The sequence below is a fragment of the Aethalodelphis obliquidens genome, unplaced genomic scaffold, assembly GCF_003676395.1.
Source record: "Aethalodelphis obliquidens isolate GAN/ISIS:26980383/991018 unplaced genomic scaffold, ASM367639v1 scaffold2, whole genome shotgun sequence".
NCBI lineage: Eukaryota > Metazoa > Chordata > Mammalia > Artiodactyla > Delphinidae > Aethalodelphis > Aethalodelphis obliquidens.
In genome coordinates, this window is record NW_020837946.1 from 30,016,349 (window position 1) to 30,032,751 (window position 16,403).

The following is a 16,403-nucleotide window of genomic DNA, read 5'->3' on the forward strand; positions in this document are numbered from 1 at the left end:
CTATCCCGTATAGAAAACTCTCACTTTGGTTTCAGCGAGGAAAGACTTTACGATGGAGCCCACTAGACAGTACAAAGGGCATTCACACTCTTGACATTGCAATGCTGCTTCCTCCCTCACCTTAACTTATAGGGACCTTGGTGTTAACATGGTGTTTCTTTTTTCTTCCTTTTTTTTTAAAAAAAAATTATTTATTTATTTATTTGGCCGTGCTGGGTCTTCGTGGTGGCATGTAAACTCTTAGTTGTGGCCTGTGGGATCTAGTTCCCTGACCAGGGATGGAACACGTGTTCCCTGAATTGGGAGCGCAGAGTCTTAGCCACTGGACTACCAGGGAAGTCCCAACATGGCATTTATAAAGCACTCACAGATGTCTAAATGTCTGCTTGGTCTCTCCTAAGCCACACATTTCCAAGATGGCAGGACCAATGTTGTGAGCCCAGCTGAGTCACCTCGGGTGAGTTAACTTCTCTGGGCTTTGGTTTTCTCATCTGCAACATGGAGGCACCAACTTCCCAGGGCCATTGTGAGAACTGAATGGATTGATATTTACAAAGCAATTAGAAGAGTGTTTGTTAAATAAATCCATAGCACCTGCTTTGAGACTCTAACCTGTACAGCACGGATACCAAGAATCAATGCGAATCTCAGACCTACCAGTATAGACTCAGCTGTTTAGCTCCCTCTCTATAAGGAAACCTGCCGCTGCTTCCTAAAATAGCAGCCTGATTCTCCACGGCTGGATACACAGGAAGTCTCCACTTGGGGAATCTGGCTACTGTTTTATTGAAGGAAGCTGCTGGGGTTCCTACATGTGGGAGAGGCAGTGGAAATGGGGAGATCTCCAAGGGGAAAGTCAATCTTAAAGTCAAGAGCTGGCATTGTGTATTCCACCCCCCCCCGCCCCTACGTGGAATTCTCCTCCACTGCCAGCCTTTGAATTTAGGATGTATTCTTTACACTCTTCACTCAGGAAGGCGCTTTCCTCCATACTATGGGATCAACTAGGCTTTTATTTCCACTGAAAGAAATAAATCTCTTGAGGTTTCCCTCTGGGGCCAGGATCACCACTGTTCAGCAGGTCCTAGGGCCAGGGGAGCTGCCACGAGGCGGCAGGTATGGCAGAAGCCTGGGGAGCGGGTGGGGGGTGTGTGTCTCGTGGATGTACGTGGCACAGGATGGTGCTTACTTGCAGTCGTGCTTCTCGATTTCGAAGTGAGGGTTGAAGTTGAGGACAATCTTCTGGTTGGGTTCGGGGGCATAAACAATCCACTCACAGTTCTGGTGGGATGGATAATCCTGGGGGTACCCCGGGGAGGTGATATAGCCAGCGTCTTTGGAATTCAAACGACCTCCACAGGGTTGGTCTGGAAGAGAAGACACACGAAGCAAAGAACTTCAAATATGTTACAGTCTGTTTTTTTTTTTTCCTTTCCTTGTTTCTCCTCTCTACCAGTGGCTGATTAAAACAGTTTTACAGACCTTTTATGGCAGTCCAGAAGACTAACCTACTTACTCATTCAGTGGAAGAGATTATTTCAGCTCATCCTACCCCCACTCACCCAACCACACACGCGCGCGCGCACGCACACACACTCTTGCCAAACGAAAATATTCCAGAAAATGCTCATAAATATTCCCAATTACATGGTCTGAGATTTTTAAAAAAACAACAAAACTGAAAACTTAACGTGCCTCCCTGCCTGTTCCTGTCTCCCCTGCTTGGCCCATCTTCTTCTCCTCGTTCAAACCTCGCATCTCTATCTTTATCTCATAAATCCTTCGTGTTATTTGGTGTTCCCCAGCCCAGCCCAGGGAGCCAGAAGTAAAGACTCCGGGAACTGACAATAGTGGTTTTGTGGTGCCGACCCACAAGTGAGCCTGGTAACAATTATATGTGATGCGGAGGAAGCATTTTCAGTTTTGGGCCAGAACAGACCCTGGAGGGTGATTTCAGCTTTTTTTTTTTTTTTTTTTTAAGAAAGAAAAAGCAAAAGCCCCCAAACACTTAATTCCAAATACACCACAAATTTGATTTTTTATTTCATTATACACTGAGTGGAAAAATCTGCATTAGAGAATCCACTGGCTCTGACCTCAGAGTTTTGACAAAAGTGCTTTGTGTTGAGTGGACGCCTGTGTTTTCTGCAAGCTTTTTGCCGCTGTCCCTCCTGCCTGGTCACCACCACCAGAGTGTGCTGCTGCTTTGTCCAGTGGTGACCAGCCTTGGAAAGGAGGCTGCAGGGGAGTAGCTGCTCCCCTCCCCCTCAGCAGTGCCCAGCTGGAGGTAAACAGCTTCATGTGGGCCAGGAGGGAAGGGGGCGATCTTCAAAGGCAGAAGAGGTGGGTGATGACATTTGAAGCATCTCATATTTGGGAGTGAAGCTCTGTCATCCCCAGGAGGGGTTCCTGGGAAATGGAGGGGTTTGGCTCAATACCACGGTAGAACAGAAGATGGGAAGGCACAAGAGACCTGGAAATATTCAGAAGCCTCTAGGAGAACTTCCTAAGATGTGTGCCTCTCTTAGCATCAATCACGATTTAATATCGCCATCTGCATGGAGCAGCACGGGGTCCGTGAATTATGCATTCTGGCTCAGCGGCTACCCTACAGGACGGGGCTTTCTCCTGTGCTCGCTCTTTGAGGGAAAGGGTCATGCATTTTTTAACTCTACAGGTGCACTCTCCTATTCCCCGTGTCTGTTGGCATTACTGTCGTCCAGACCTCTGCTTTAGATTACCAGCCTGACAGGCTTTAAACGCATAAAAGATGGGCACACTGTGCAGTGATGGTTGGGACACACAAATCCACACAAGTAGCCTTTTAGGCATCACGCCTCTAAGAGCTCAAACTGTGCCGCGTTGAACTGCCCAGAATCTAATGGATTCAGGTTCCATTTCCTACTGGGTGGAAAACAAAAGCAGGCCATTTCCTCTGGTTTGCAGAGACCACATCATCCTCTAACTAATGACCCCGCACCCTCCCCAGTCCAGGAGGACAATGGACCCAGCCTCCCCGCCCAGACAGAGATGAGGCCAGCAGTTAAGCCGGGTGCCACCCGTTCCTCTGCGGCTAGTCCCGCAGTCTTTCCAGGGGTCCACACCACTCCGCCATGCTGGGCACCCAACGACTTCCAGCAAGTCAAACTGTGGCCCGTTGCTCCTGGTTCGTGGGCGCGAAATAGGGCTGAGAGGGGTGGCCCTCTGAAAAGGTGGAGGTGTGGGGATTTGGATCACCAGCTGCTCGGACCAAGCTAACGGGAGAGGAAACGTTCTGCTGGGTACAGCTCCTCTGCCAGCTGTTTTGCTGAAAACTGCAGCCTTGCCACCAACTCACCCCAAACCACATTTTTCACCTTGGAACTCAGCAGATGGAATCTGAGCTGAGCTCCTGTCTCATAACCAAGTCATCCAAACTCCTTCCCTCCTTCTTTATCCCTTCCCTGCTTCCCTCCAATTACTCTTGAAAGAACTCCTCTCCCTCAGTTCCCTGCCCCCTCCACCCCACCCCCCCAAGTTTAAGCTTTTAGTCATTAGACCAGGCACACATAATCAGCAATAAAGACAGGAAACTTCCTCATAGGAAGGTTTCATTTCTCACCCACACCAGGAGTCATCATTTCCTCACTTAAAAAAAAATTAAACTATATATATCCCATAGCAGACAGTCTGCATTTTCGGCTGTTAAAACTCACTTAGCCAAAGGAAAAAGGAGTAACCCCTTTCTTTTTTCCTGTTCTTTCTTTATCTGAAGAAAATCAAGGCACTTATTAAAATATTTAAGAACTCATTAAAACATCTGCTTTGCTTGCGTGTTGTTAAGCATTTCAATATCCAAACATTTATAAACTCACACTCGTGTTTGGATGGCACTCACACTCAGAAACACACACAAACACAGATATCGAGCACATATCCGGTACGTATACATATTAGAAATTCACACTTTAGTCCTGTACACACTTTCACACCCTCTCATAAAATATCACACATCATTTGCACAGACATATATCCACCAAGATAAATACTAGAATTTCTGTCTCTATTTTGCTTGGAGAGAACTGAATTCTTGAAATCTCTCATCAGTAAAAATTGTAAGGAAAACACGCTTAATCCTTCTACACTTCCTCTTAATCACTGATCTTTCATTTCCAGGTTTGGGAACCCTTCCATTTCTGAAAATACAAACATGCTCCCCATAGAAATGAGCTAGACTTTTTTTCTGAAGAGCTACACCATCCAGGGCTTGGGAGCATAAGCGCTCTCTATCATGTTTCAGAGGAGTCCAGCCCAGCCAAAGGGGGCTGAACTCAAGGGCAAATGCCTTTAGGCCAATCTCCACATACAGAAGGGAAGCTGACCCTGTTGAATTTTTAGCTACTGAGCCTGTTTGGCAAGTTGACAAGCGACTGACTTCTTTCTCTATTTTGTGAAAGCCTCTCACCTGGGGCAAATTCACTTCCCAAAGAGAAGTAGGCAAACCCAGGCCTGGACGGTTCAGAGCGGGTTTTCTCCTACATCTGGGAAGGAGACGTAAGGGATGGGCCAGGTCAGGTCAGATAAAGAGGCCCAGGGATGAAAGGATTCAAGTGACACCTCTAGACATAATTTGAAATCAAGGGGATGCTAAGTTCTAAAGTCACAAAGGTTTGATTTTTCCCCCATAATGACTACTTAGGTGTTTTAATTTGACATATAAAAGGTCAGATTATTTCTGACCTTCCTATCTTTCTCTTTTTTTGTTTGTATTTCTCACATGCCCTTGTTTGCTGGTGAGCTACGCACCATCTGATGCTGCCTAGGGGTAACCTGGCCCGGGATCAGGTAAAGGGATTCAGGACCCATCCACTTACAATTCTAAGGCCAGTTTCAGAAAGAACTCACCCTCCCATAGAACCCAATTTAAGACGAAGCACTGGTTCCTTCGCAATATATGATATTTGGGAAGTAGTTATTAAGAAGGAGTAACAGATCTTCTTTAAAAATCTGGTCTGCCTCCTAAGGAGATTCAGCTGGAGTTGTTTTAAAGAAACACTGGATGGCCAGGACTTGAAAATAATCAGATTACAATGGCTTACTTCGCCATGGCCAGAGACACCAGGTGACACCAGGCAACAGGCTGTGGGCTGTCCCACAGTAGAAGAATCAGATCACTCATTTTAGCTGAACTGAAAGTAAAAGTCCTTGGCAAAAACAGGAAACTTAGGCTGGCTGGATAGGGGATTGGAGAGTCAGGTGATGTCAAAGGTGGGTCTGGGGTAAGGGGACCAGATTACTAGGGGGGGGGGGGCTGACATTAGCAAGAAGAGGGGATGCAGCACGTGGACTCTCAACTCCCTGTGACCTTCCTGTGTCTCAGCTTCCTAAACTGTAATTCATTGAGAGGATTGAATTAAGTGTGTAGTTTTCAAAGTTATTTTTAGAAGTGTTTGTGTTTTCCTTGATCAGAACTCTATCCAGAACTCCAATGGGCAAAGCAGCTAAAAGTGGAGCTCTTCTTGGGTGTGGGGACGGAGGGTGACCAGAATCAGTGCAGTATCCCCGCCATGAAGTCGCTCCCCTCCTCTCTGATGGGGCTTCTCTGTAAGAACATCAGGACTTCCTGGAACTGGGTTTGAAACCCACTAAATCTCAGTTTCCTTGTTACTTTAAAATGCCACAGAAAAGAGAAAGAGTAGAAGGATGAGAAGACATCAATTTCATATATATACCTGAGGGCACTTGGTGGAGAAAAGCAGTCTCATTTCCCCCAAAAATAATACGCTTTATTTACTTTATAATTTATCCTTTGTTCACAACACAATCCCATCCTGTTCCTATTTCCACAGCATTGTTTTTATTTAATTATTGGTAGCAAGGAAAAGAAGAAGCTCTTTCTATGATTTCAAAAGAGAAGTCTTGCCACTTAACTAATAAGAAGCCTTGCTATTCAAGTATGGTCTCCCCACTGGCAAGCTGTGTGACCTTGGGTAAGTTAGTAAACAACTCTGAGCTTTTGTCTTCTCATCTATAAACGGAGGGGAGTAGTTCTAAAGGTCAGCTGCAGTTCTAAAGTTCAAAGCCTGTATAATGAGGAGGGGGCAAAAATCCTGTAACCCATAGATGAACCCGAAATTTAAAAGATTCTCTACCTTCCTAGACAATAAGATATTTATGCAAGGTGTTAATTTCTGTTTCATTTGCTTAGTAAGCCTGAAACAAAACTCCAGGGTTCTTCAGATGAAAGTATCTGTCCTGCATTATGGAGAGTTCAAATGTCTCTTTCAATCACATTAGCTCTACCAACGTGGGTTTCTTTTCTTAACTGAGGCTGTGGCTGTATATTTATAAATATTAGGGATACACAGTTCTGTGTGTGAGCATCTCAACAACAGTGATGCATGAAAAGAAAGACAGAAAAAAAGAGTTTCTTCCAATCTCTCACTCAAATCATCTAAGTCCTGTGCTCAGGGTTTGAACCAAATTTTGCTCACTAACCTTGGATAAGCTGCTTTTAAAGAGTGATTTCTGTGGGCTGAGGCTGGATTTTGTTTTATTCAAAGCGACTTCAGCCTGTCACAAGACAGTCTCATAAAATCTGTATCTTGGCTTAAGCTGGGAAGAAATGAGCCAATCCATCAGCCCAGGAATGCGGCTGTTTGACCACTTCCTAAGGCAACTGGGAAGGGATGCAATCTATTCAATTTATGGGGCTGGGTGGCAGTGAGCGATCCACTCCTGAAGGCACAGCAAATGCAAATCCCTATGAACTTCTGCAATGATAAGGTTCAAAATCTGAATAAAAGAAGCGTCTGGGAGGGCAGGATGGAGGGAATCAGAGAGGGGGACAGGAAGCCAGCAGATGAGCATGGAAAAAGAAGTGAGGAATGAGGCAAACTTCCTCTTCTGAAACACCTCCGATGAATTCACCAAGGAGAGAACTGGAAGTTGGGTCTGGAAATAGGGCCTTTGGGAAGTCTCTTCCCCTCAGTCTGGATGCGAAAAATGAACCTTCATTTAATCGTTAAAATGTAGCTTGAGGCGATTACCTTCCCTGACCTCAAATCATGCCACCTGTGGTAACCTCGTTATTTGTCATCTTATATCATAAGCAAACACAATTCCAATAGGGCAGCCAATATAATATCATTAGTTTATATTTATGTCCACTCTTTCCCAGCCCTCATTGCAAATGCAATTTTGATGCCAATCACGAGAGATCTGGGATTACAATTCCTGACCCTTTCAACAGACATTTGGGGAAGGAAATAGAAGAAGAATAATTTTAGGGCCTCTCCAAAAGGTAATATAATTTTTTTCATTTATTTTGATTAACTAAAGGCTTCTGTTGAAACTTTCATGGCTCCCCATTGGTTAGTAAATGAAATCCAACCCCCCTGGCCCAGCAATTTGGGCCTTGCATTTGGCACAAGCTACTATATCCAACCTGATTTGCAATTATTTGCCTCCACACCGTCTAAACTGCAGTTTCTGAGTATTCCCCAGACAAGAAGTGTTCCCTTCTCTGCTCCCAGTTCTCCTTCCCCTGGTATGCCTTTCCCAGCTCTAAATCGTCTATCCTCTCAATCCAGGCTCCCACGGCACCTCTGCCCTCCCTGATCTCCCCACACCACGAGTGACCTTTCCCAACCTCTGAGGTTGAAGCTCTTCAGCATCTTCTAAGGTGTGAGAGAGCCTTATCCATGCTGCTGGACCACCTGTTCCTCTTTGGCAAACCACACAGCATCAAATCCAGAGTCTTTCCCAAAAGTCAGACTCAGTGAGGCTTGATGAATTAATAACTGACTGGCGTAACACCAAAAGTATCCGTAGGTATCACAAATTCTAAGAAAGCCTCGTCACAAATTGTTCTGCTTATCCAGCTACTCCCCTTCCTTCCAGACCCACAGCTCCTAGTAAATGCAAATGTTTTTTAATTGGTGAACCGAGAGTTTAGAGGACTTGTCTGGGATAATACCTAGTCACAGGGTAGAGCTAGTGTGAACTATATCTCATAGGACACAATAACCTCAGATAATAATGATGAAGTTCAAAAGAGATTACATTTTAATTCTAATGATGGTAAAATTAATTTATCTGAGGGTTTTCTTGCCCCCTCACTCCATCCCCTACCCTCCCAAAGGCAAGCTCTAGATATTTGTTTTCAGTAGTGCCAAGAAGATTCAAACTACTGCTTCCTCACTAGACTCTTGCTGGGTGTCAGTTTAGTTCTCTACCCATCCCTCCCCGGCTCCCTTCCCCTCCCTGGCCCCCAATATGCCTTTTAGGCACATCTGTTTTATTTTTCCCCTTTATCAAAACAATTATTATCGCCGCTTGGTCCAGTAATTTGCAATTCCCTTTATCTTCTTCGCTGAAAGATTGGCCAGAACCCGGATCCCTGGCTATCACGGGATCTCGAGAGGCGGTGAGCAGGGTATCACTGGCTGTGTGCATTCAGCTGGCCAGCAGCCCTACCCACTGCACGCCTTCCTTTTGTTATTCCCAGCCTCCTCCCTTTTCTTTCTGGATTAGATCATGACTCCTTTATGAAGACCCAGAGGGAAATGGGATTATCAAGAATCTTGCTGGGTAAAAGCTATTTTGTCTTTATGACGACTTTTTTGAGTTCAGCTGGTGAGGGGCCTTAATGCCAGAGTAGAAGTTATTACACATTCAGGGAGCCCCTTCCACGCAGCACTCCCTGCTGAGCACCCTTTCAGGGATGAAGAATGGAAGAGGAGGGAAGGGAAAGAGAGAGATTTAAAAAATCAGTAGAGGTGAGAACACTGAAAGTAGAAAACCCAGGTGAGAAAAAAAATGCAAAGAACAGACATAAATCTAAGACGAGAACCCAGCAGAGAACATCCGTCTCTGAAGAACAGTGTGCCGAGAGATCATCTGACGCTTATGAAACCAGACAAAGGTTTAGTGGGGTAAGAGCTGAGAATGCGTAAATTATCTATTTATTTAAAAAAAAAAACTCATAAAAGTAACATCAACTTACCACATGGGTGTTAGTGTCCTTTCTATGATCACCAGATACTGTTAATCCCACTGAAGCTGTTCTGAAGATTAAATGACTTCTGCATAGACAGCTTAACATGTACTAAACAGTACTCTATGTAATCTGACATAGCCCAACAGCCCTAGAAATCAGCTATTATCATCAAATACGTTTTACAGATGAAGACACTGAAGTACAGAGAGATTAAGGATTCTGGATCACCGAGCTGTCAAGTGGCTGAGCTGGATTTTAATCCAGGTGGTCTGGCTCCAATGCTTCAGAAGCTGGGAAGTCCGATGAAGGTCTCCCCAAAACATTTCAGTGACAAACTTATTTAGGGGCATTTAGGGCAAGAAAAATGTTTTGCCTGTTTGAAAACTCCTTTTTCTCCCCCGTGCCAGGAATCTGTGTGTGAACAAGGAGAGATGTGTTTGAGGCTGGGGTGTGAGTGAGCTGCAAGCACTTAACAGTTTCCACTCCCTGCACCTCAGGTGCTTGTCATCCTGGCCCTCTTTCCTGGGTCCTGGAAACCAGGGTGTGTGTCTGGGGGGAGGGTGTGGTAGGGGTGTGACTAGATGGCTCAAGTCTGAAACTATGTGTCACAACATCAGAGGGTTTTTTCTCCGCAGCTGCCATTTCTCTCCTGTCTCCTCAACCCCATTCTTCCCCATCCTAAATGCCACGTTGGTATTGTTCTACTTGAGAGGAGCAGCGTTTTCAAAGATGGGGGATTTATTTTTACCGCACAGCTGGTCTGCCAAAGGTCACATAATTTGGCAATGTTCCCAGTGGTTAAAAATTAATTTCTCCTTATTAATACAACCAAGGTCCCCTAGGATCAGAGCTCAGCCTTATCTAAACTTGACAGCTTCCTAAACCTTTAGAAGATGCTTTCTCCTGGAGGGCCAGCCATGCTACAAGGCCACTGTGTCCTGGAATCCAACCCCACTGAATCCTGTTAGGTAATGAGACCATTAAGCCTTCAGCCATTTCTCATCGAAGCAGATAAAGCTTTGGAAAAGGCTGTAGGCTCTCTAGGACAAACTTCCGCAATACCACGAATGGGTTAATTATAAAAAAAAAAAAGTGAATGCCTTACCTGGAAGGAACCATACAAAGACTAACTTCCAGGGATCAAACACAAATCTGACACTCAAAGAGGGTGCCTCACAGCTTATCCAGTGGCAAATGATGGTCACATGATAAAATACCTCAAATATGTTAATGATACTACAAACTACTGCCCAGATGTCACTTTTCAAGTCTTTTCTCATCAGTGCAAGAAATTAAAAAGATATTATGCTTCTGCTCCTAAAGTCTTCCCAAACTGGACTTTGGGGAATATATTCTGAAAACTCTTTACCGATGAACCTGGCTCTGAATTGTGTCAACGCATAACTGTCTCACACTTGGGTCACCCAAAGTCAGCTCCTTCAATAAGCAGTTGAGTCAAATGAAAAACACCAGACAGGGTCCTCAGGACCATCCAGTCTATGTGTCTCTCCCCACTGATCCCCGGGGGCCTCTCCCCAGCTGTTATTTGCTTTCATGCCTCATTGCATATGAACTGGCATTTCGACCCCTAGACTCGACTACACTGTGAAGATAGGAACTGACCTTTTGGGTGCAGAATATGAACTATACATTCAACAGCAGGAGATGAGAGCCATTTAGTAGACAGCAGGAGTCCTGTCTGGATAGCCTGGGGTTCTCAGTCACTGCAGCCTTCCAACATTTCATTTTGCCAGTTGGGTGCTCTGTGGCTTAATCTGAGGGCTCCACGGCATGACATGAAAAGTCCAGACCTGCGGTGCTGCCTGGGCATACACAATTCTACCAGGCACAACTTGGACAAGAAGGAGCTTGCCCTGGAGCCCTCATGGGGAGCTCTTCTCTTTCCACTGTTTTGCACTGTGCGCTCTGTTGGCAACTGGCGCTAGCTTCACTACCTCCAGTGGCTGCTTATGGGATAAAGTTGACCGGGTACCCACTGAATGCGGGCACGGGACCAGTCCCCAGAGCCTAGAGCAGGCTGTCTGTGCCGAATCCAGGAGTTTATAGACCTGCTGGCAAATTTTTATGCCTGCCCACAGCCATCCCGCCATTCGTGGAGACAGGCTAAAAAGGGAACCCTCTTCAAACTCTTATCCGGAGCCTAGACTGCCGTTGCTTCTCTTTCAGCATTTGTTTGAACCAGACCTGTCTCCCACAGCTAATTTACACCTCTTATCTGATCATCCAGTCCAGACGGAAGGTTGAATTGACTGCGTTTGCCAGTGTCCGTGGCAATGGTGTTAAACTCAAGCACAGATCAAAGCTCTCCAGGCAAGGGGCGGGCTGGGGGGCGGGTAAGGGAGGGGCGGTTTTTGGTTACAGGGTCCGGGCTCTTTTGGCCCCAAGCAGTGTGTCCCGGAGGTGCGGAAACGTTAGGGCTGGGAGTTGCCACTATCTGAAGAAACCCATTGTCAGGGCCTGATGATTTCCTGAGCAAAAGCCCGTCCCCCCGCTGACCACGAGATTAAGTCCAGCAAAGGGGAGTTTCGCGGCCAGGCTCTGACCGGGGAATGGCTAGCGCCAGGGGGCTCTCCTCTCCGTCTGAAACCGAAAGGAAGGGAGGTGGTGGGAGGGAGGCGAGTGGTGAGCACACGCCAGTAAACCAGAGCGCCGATCTCCTCCCATTCCAGAGAAATTCAACCGGAGCCGCAGAAGCGGTGACACGGTTGAGCCAGATCCCCTAAGCTTGGCCCGGAAAGCTGATTCCCACCCCCATACCGCAGAGGTTCCCGGAGGGGCGAGCGGTTCATGCCACCCCACCACCCCCGCCAGCCCCTGGACATTAGCTTTGTGGATGCCCCCCCATCCAGCCGCCGGGCGCCGGGGACCTGGTGGGAAAAACGGAGGTGCGCTAGCCCGAGGCGAAGGCTGGAGGCAGCCGTTTAATCACAGCTCGCCCCGCCTCCATTAACTTCTGTTGATATTAAAGAGAAATCAATCAGTGAAAATGAAGCACTGGCCGTGAATATTTCTTTTTCCCTAGCGGAAAAGCAAAGAGCGAGATGGTGGGGGAGGGGAGGCAGAACTCGCCGGCGACTGCAGAGGTTTCTCCCAGGCGGAGAACCGCAGCGGCGACTTAACTTTCTGGCAATGGGCAGCGTTGAGGAAATGCCGCAAGCTTCTCCCTGGAGGTGTCCTTAGTCAGGAGGGGGAGGGGACAAGGCTGCAGGAGCTGGAGGCGGCCCACTTAGCCCAGGCTTGAGCTTCGGTTTTGCTTTCGCTGGGAATATTTTTGCCTAATAGAATGTTTATGGATCGCTCGGCTCTGTTTCTGCTGCGTAGCCCAAACAAATCGATGCGGCGTTAGAGACAGCGCGGGGTAGGGGGGAGGCTGGGGGGGGCACCACGTCCCCACCACGTGGAATGCCCGCGCGCCGCGTGCGCTTCACCTGTTCGCGCGCACCCGCGAGCGCCTGGCGCGCAGCGCTACTAGAGGCCGCGCAAGTTGCTCTCATTCCCGCGGCTCAAGCTGCCTCCTTTGCGCCTCCAACCTTCGCTCCGAATCCCACCCAGTCTTCCCGCCACCCAGCTCGTCCAGCGCTCGGGCCCCCAGCCCCTCAAAGCCGGCTCTGTGGGGGCAGCAGGGGTAATGCAGCGCAAAGTGGAGTGCGCGAGGCAGGAGGGGGCGCTCCGGGAAGGGCCCTCCGAGCGGCCCCGAGTCCCCGAGCCGGGGCAGGAGGGAGACAGGCGGGCGGCGGCGCTGCGAGCTGGCAAGGCGGCCGGCGTGGCAAGGACAGGGGGAGCCTGGTGCGCGACGCCCACTGGGCCTCCCAGCCGCCCGCCAGTGCAAGAGGCTGCCCGCCTTGGCCACGAGGTTATTTGCTCACTTGCTCCCCGGCACGGCCCCCTCCCGGCCGGCGCGCACCGGGTGAGTCAGAGGTCTAGCTGGGCCTCGCCCTTTGCCACCCGCTGCCGGCTCCCCCGGTGCCAGTCCGCTGCTCCGACGAAAAGCCGGAACGGCCCGCGGCTTGCGATCGCCTTTTCGGGTGAGAATACCCACCCCGGGCGGGTCCCAGCTCCGCGTCCCATCAGGAGGTCCCACCCTGGGTCCGAGGCTGCCTGAGGCCTCACAGAGGGCGACCAGCCCTGTGCTCCGCGCCTCTGGGCTTCTCTAGAAGTGACGCAGCGCGGCCCGGGGCTGGGGTGGGAGGGGGCTCTGCAGAGAGCGCGGAAGGCAGGTGGCAGAGCGGGAGTGGGTTTGAGCGGACGTCGCACACACACGTACACACTCCGCGCAGTGCTCGGGGACAGATGTCAGAACATCTGGGGTAGGAGATGGCCCCCGAGTCTTTACTACCCCTCCCGCCCCTCAGAGCACACGGAACCTGAAGTTGTGTGTGTGTGTGTGTGTGTGTGCGTGCGCGCGCCCGCGCTCGCGCGCCGGGGCCTACCAGAGTCCGTGCCTGAATACATAATGTACCGTGGGCATCCTCACCGCGCGCGCGCGCGCGCGGGCACACACACGCACACACACACACACACATATATACACACAGCGAATCACACAAACATACATAATTTATGCAGCTTTCAGGTCTGTGGGAGGTAATTTAATTTCGCTTCAAGCTGGGAACTTAGAATTAAGGCAACAGGGAATGGGGAGCCACAGGAAATCTCCCCAAGTGGGACCTGCACCCACCTCTTTGATACGATTTTCAACTGCTTTGAAGACCAGTTATGGCCGAGAAGACGCAGCAAACGTGTGGATTTGGATAACAAGGGCATTCGCGAATCTTTCTCCCCCTCAAATAATCACCCAAGCTTCGAGTGGGGTGCGTGCCAGTGCTGGGGAGTGAGAATCAGAGTCCCGGGCCCCCACAGCGGGCTCCCACTAGCCCGCTGTGATGGGGGAGGGCCCGGGAGGCTGCAAGGGGTTGGTGCTATCGCTGCAGTGGCAGACTTCGAAGTGCCTGCGGGTAAGGGCACTTCAGGAAGGCTTTTTCTCCTCTTTCTTTTCCCCATTTCCTCCCGGCATGGTTTCCCCACTCTCAATCACCTGTAGCAGCTTTTAAGAGTTTTGTCAGACTGCGACACTGTTGTCAGAGGGGAGAGAGGCTCACCCGGGAGAGTGGTATGCGGAAGCAAGAACATGCCCCACTGGATTCCCTGGAACCAGCCCTTCTCCGAGAGTGTGCCCCTAGCTCACGAGTACTGGCCCCACACCGTTCTGGGCCTTGCAGTACTTATCTCTGCAGTCTGTCCACGCACCCTTTTTGGCAGTGGTTGAGAACAAATTCCACTCAAAAGTTTCTGACCACTTCACAAGAATGAGAGACCTTTGAGGGCCACATACTTTTTGTTATCTAATAATAATTTTTAAAAGAACACATGATTTTCTTCCCCAGAAAACACAGCAGGAAAGAGAGCTGAATGACCAAACGCCTCGGTTGCCAGAAGCGCCCAGCCCCAAGCCCCGAGCTCAGCCACAAGACCACTTGCTCCATCAGCCTCAGCCCAGTGATCCTGAGACCCATCCACACGTTCTGCAAACAAGCTACAGCACTGGAAAACCCAAACTAGACTCTTGCAGTTCCCAAGCCCTTCAGTTAACATTGCTCAATGTGGCTAAGGGGAGGGAACGCAAATGATTTATATTTCACTGGCTAGGTTGAAGAAACTCAAGGGAGATGTGTTCTGCTTCAAGACAGGGGGAAAAAATTCCCCAAAACTGTAATGCAAAAGCTTTGTAGTATTTTTAAACCTTTGATTCAGTCCATATGTGACATCTGAACACCGCCAAATTCTGTCTATGTTTCAAAACACACACACACACTCACACACTCCTAGCAGGAGAGAAAAGTTGGGTTTTAGCAGCGGTGGTGGTGTAGGGAGGGCCGGCTGGGATCTCTCTCTAAATTATTCAGTATTGAGAGATCTTCCTTCTTTGCCATTGCGTGTGGCCCCCTGCATTAGCAGTTGCTTTTAAAGGTAAAGGCATATTGAAATGAATAGAAAAAACAAAAAACAACAACTTTCAGGGGCTTACCTGGTTGGCCTCTCACTTCATGTTCTGAAAAGTAGAGAGCTAAGAAAATCCAGGTGAGAGGAAACATATCCATTTTGGAGAAGGAAGCTTTCTCCAGAGCTGTTTTTGTAGATTTCTTGTTTAATTACAAGTCTTTGTATTTTTCTCTCTCTTATGTTCTTCCTTACAGTGTCCTCTGCAAAGGTTTCTACTGGTCAGTGTTTCCCTCCTGGGTCCTGGCGGCCCGTCTTCACCTTTATCCTTGCTGGATCCCCACCTCACCAGGAGGAGGGTAGCTCTTCAAATCAGCAAAGAGGGAGCAAGCCGGGAAGAGAGGACGGGTTTCCTCTCTTAAAAACAAAACGCATCTATGCCCTCTCCAGTTCCTCAAAGTATCATTTCCTTTATCCTACAACATCACGAGTATTTTCCGTAAGCCAAGCGTAAAAAAAAAGGAAAATATAATAAAAATAAAAGCCAAGACTTGCCTTGGGCATCACACGGCCCCCAGGCAGCTGTGTGATCTCAGAGGCGTACTGACACACATCCCCCGGCACTCGGGACCGACACGCTGGTGGAGGCACAGACCACCCGACGGCCCGAGCGGGAGGCGGCCGCCCAGCTCTTGCCCTCACCGGGTTCCTCTAGCGGGAGCCTCCCCCAAAGGCTACACCCGCTTGGCCAGCCTCAAGAGGGGAGTCTGAGGAAGGAAGCTGCTGCGGCGGCGGCTGCTGCTGCTGCGGCGGCGGCGGCGGCGGCGGCGCCGGCTGGGATCGCCTGGGAGCGAGCGAGCCCCTCTCCGAGTTCGCTCGCGCCCGCCCTCACCTCCACCTCGCCTAGCGCCTTGCCGAGTGTCTGCGCGTCTGAGGATGTGCTGGGGGCGGGCTGCGGGCTGCTGCCTCGCTCGCGTTCTCTGCTTCCCCTCCGTCTCCCCCCTGCCTTTTCAGGCCGAGCGGCGGGTGGATGTCAGAGCCGCGGCAGAGCTATCCGATTACGCGCCGGCTCAGGGCCCGCCCCTTCTGTGTTCCTGATTAAAGAGGCAGCCGCGGAGACGCGCGGCGAAGAGCAGAGCGCGGCGGCACCCGGCTCGGGCGGGGCGGCGGCGGTTTCCCCCTCGGCCGCGGCCGGATCAAAGTTAAGGCAGCTCCCACCCGGCCACCACTCTCCCACCCGGCCACCACTCTCCCACCCTGGGCACCTCCGCGCCTGGCTGCGCCGGGCCGCCCGTGCGTAATGCCCTGGAGAAGGAGAGCCCCCGGGCACCTCCAGGGCGCGCTGCCTTTGGCCGCCTGGCCCCCGCCCGAGGAAGACTCCGCGGGAAACGGAGGAAATTCTTGCTCTCCCCCGATTCCCCGACTCCCGTGCCACACACGTAGAACCCAACACCATGCCACGCGC

At 49.7% G+C, this 16,403-nt stretch overlaps 1 protein-coding gene and 1 long non-coding RNA gene across 9 annotated transcripts in view; one reads left to right on the plus strand and one right to left on the minus strand.

The window, feature by feature from the left end:
* The window catches only part of NRP2 (neuropilin 2), a 113,462-nt gene extending 97,448 nt beyond the window's left edge, over window positions 1-16,014 (minus strand). The window contains exons 1-2 of one of the 8 annotated variants that reach the window (XM_027123368.1): window positions 15,027-16,011; window positions 1,190-1,367 (exon numbers count right to left, since the gene is read on the minus strand). In XM_027123368.1, coding sequence (XP_026979169.1) covers window positions 1,190-1,367; window positions 15,027-15,099 — 251 coding nt within the window. In that variant the 5' untranslated portion in view covers window positions 15,100-16,011. Of the gene's footprint in view, window positions 1-1,189; window positions 1,368-15,026 lie in introns of all 8 variants that reach the window. The other 7 variants (XM_027123376.1, XM_027123382.1, XM_027123387.1 and 4 more) reach the window with 7 other exon arrangements.
* Window positions 12,745-14,771, plus strand: LOC113629173 (uncharacterized). The gene is made up of 2 exons (XR_003436417.1): window positions 12,745-13,026; window positions 14,386-14,771. It is a non-coding gene; the product is annotated as an uncharacterized LOC113629173 (long non-coding RNA).
* Window positions 16,015-16,403: the final 389 nt, after the last annotated feature.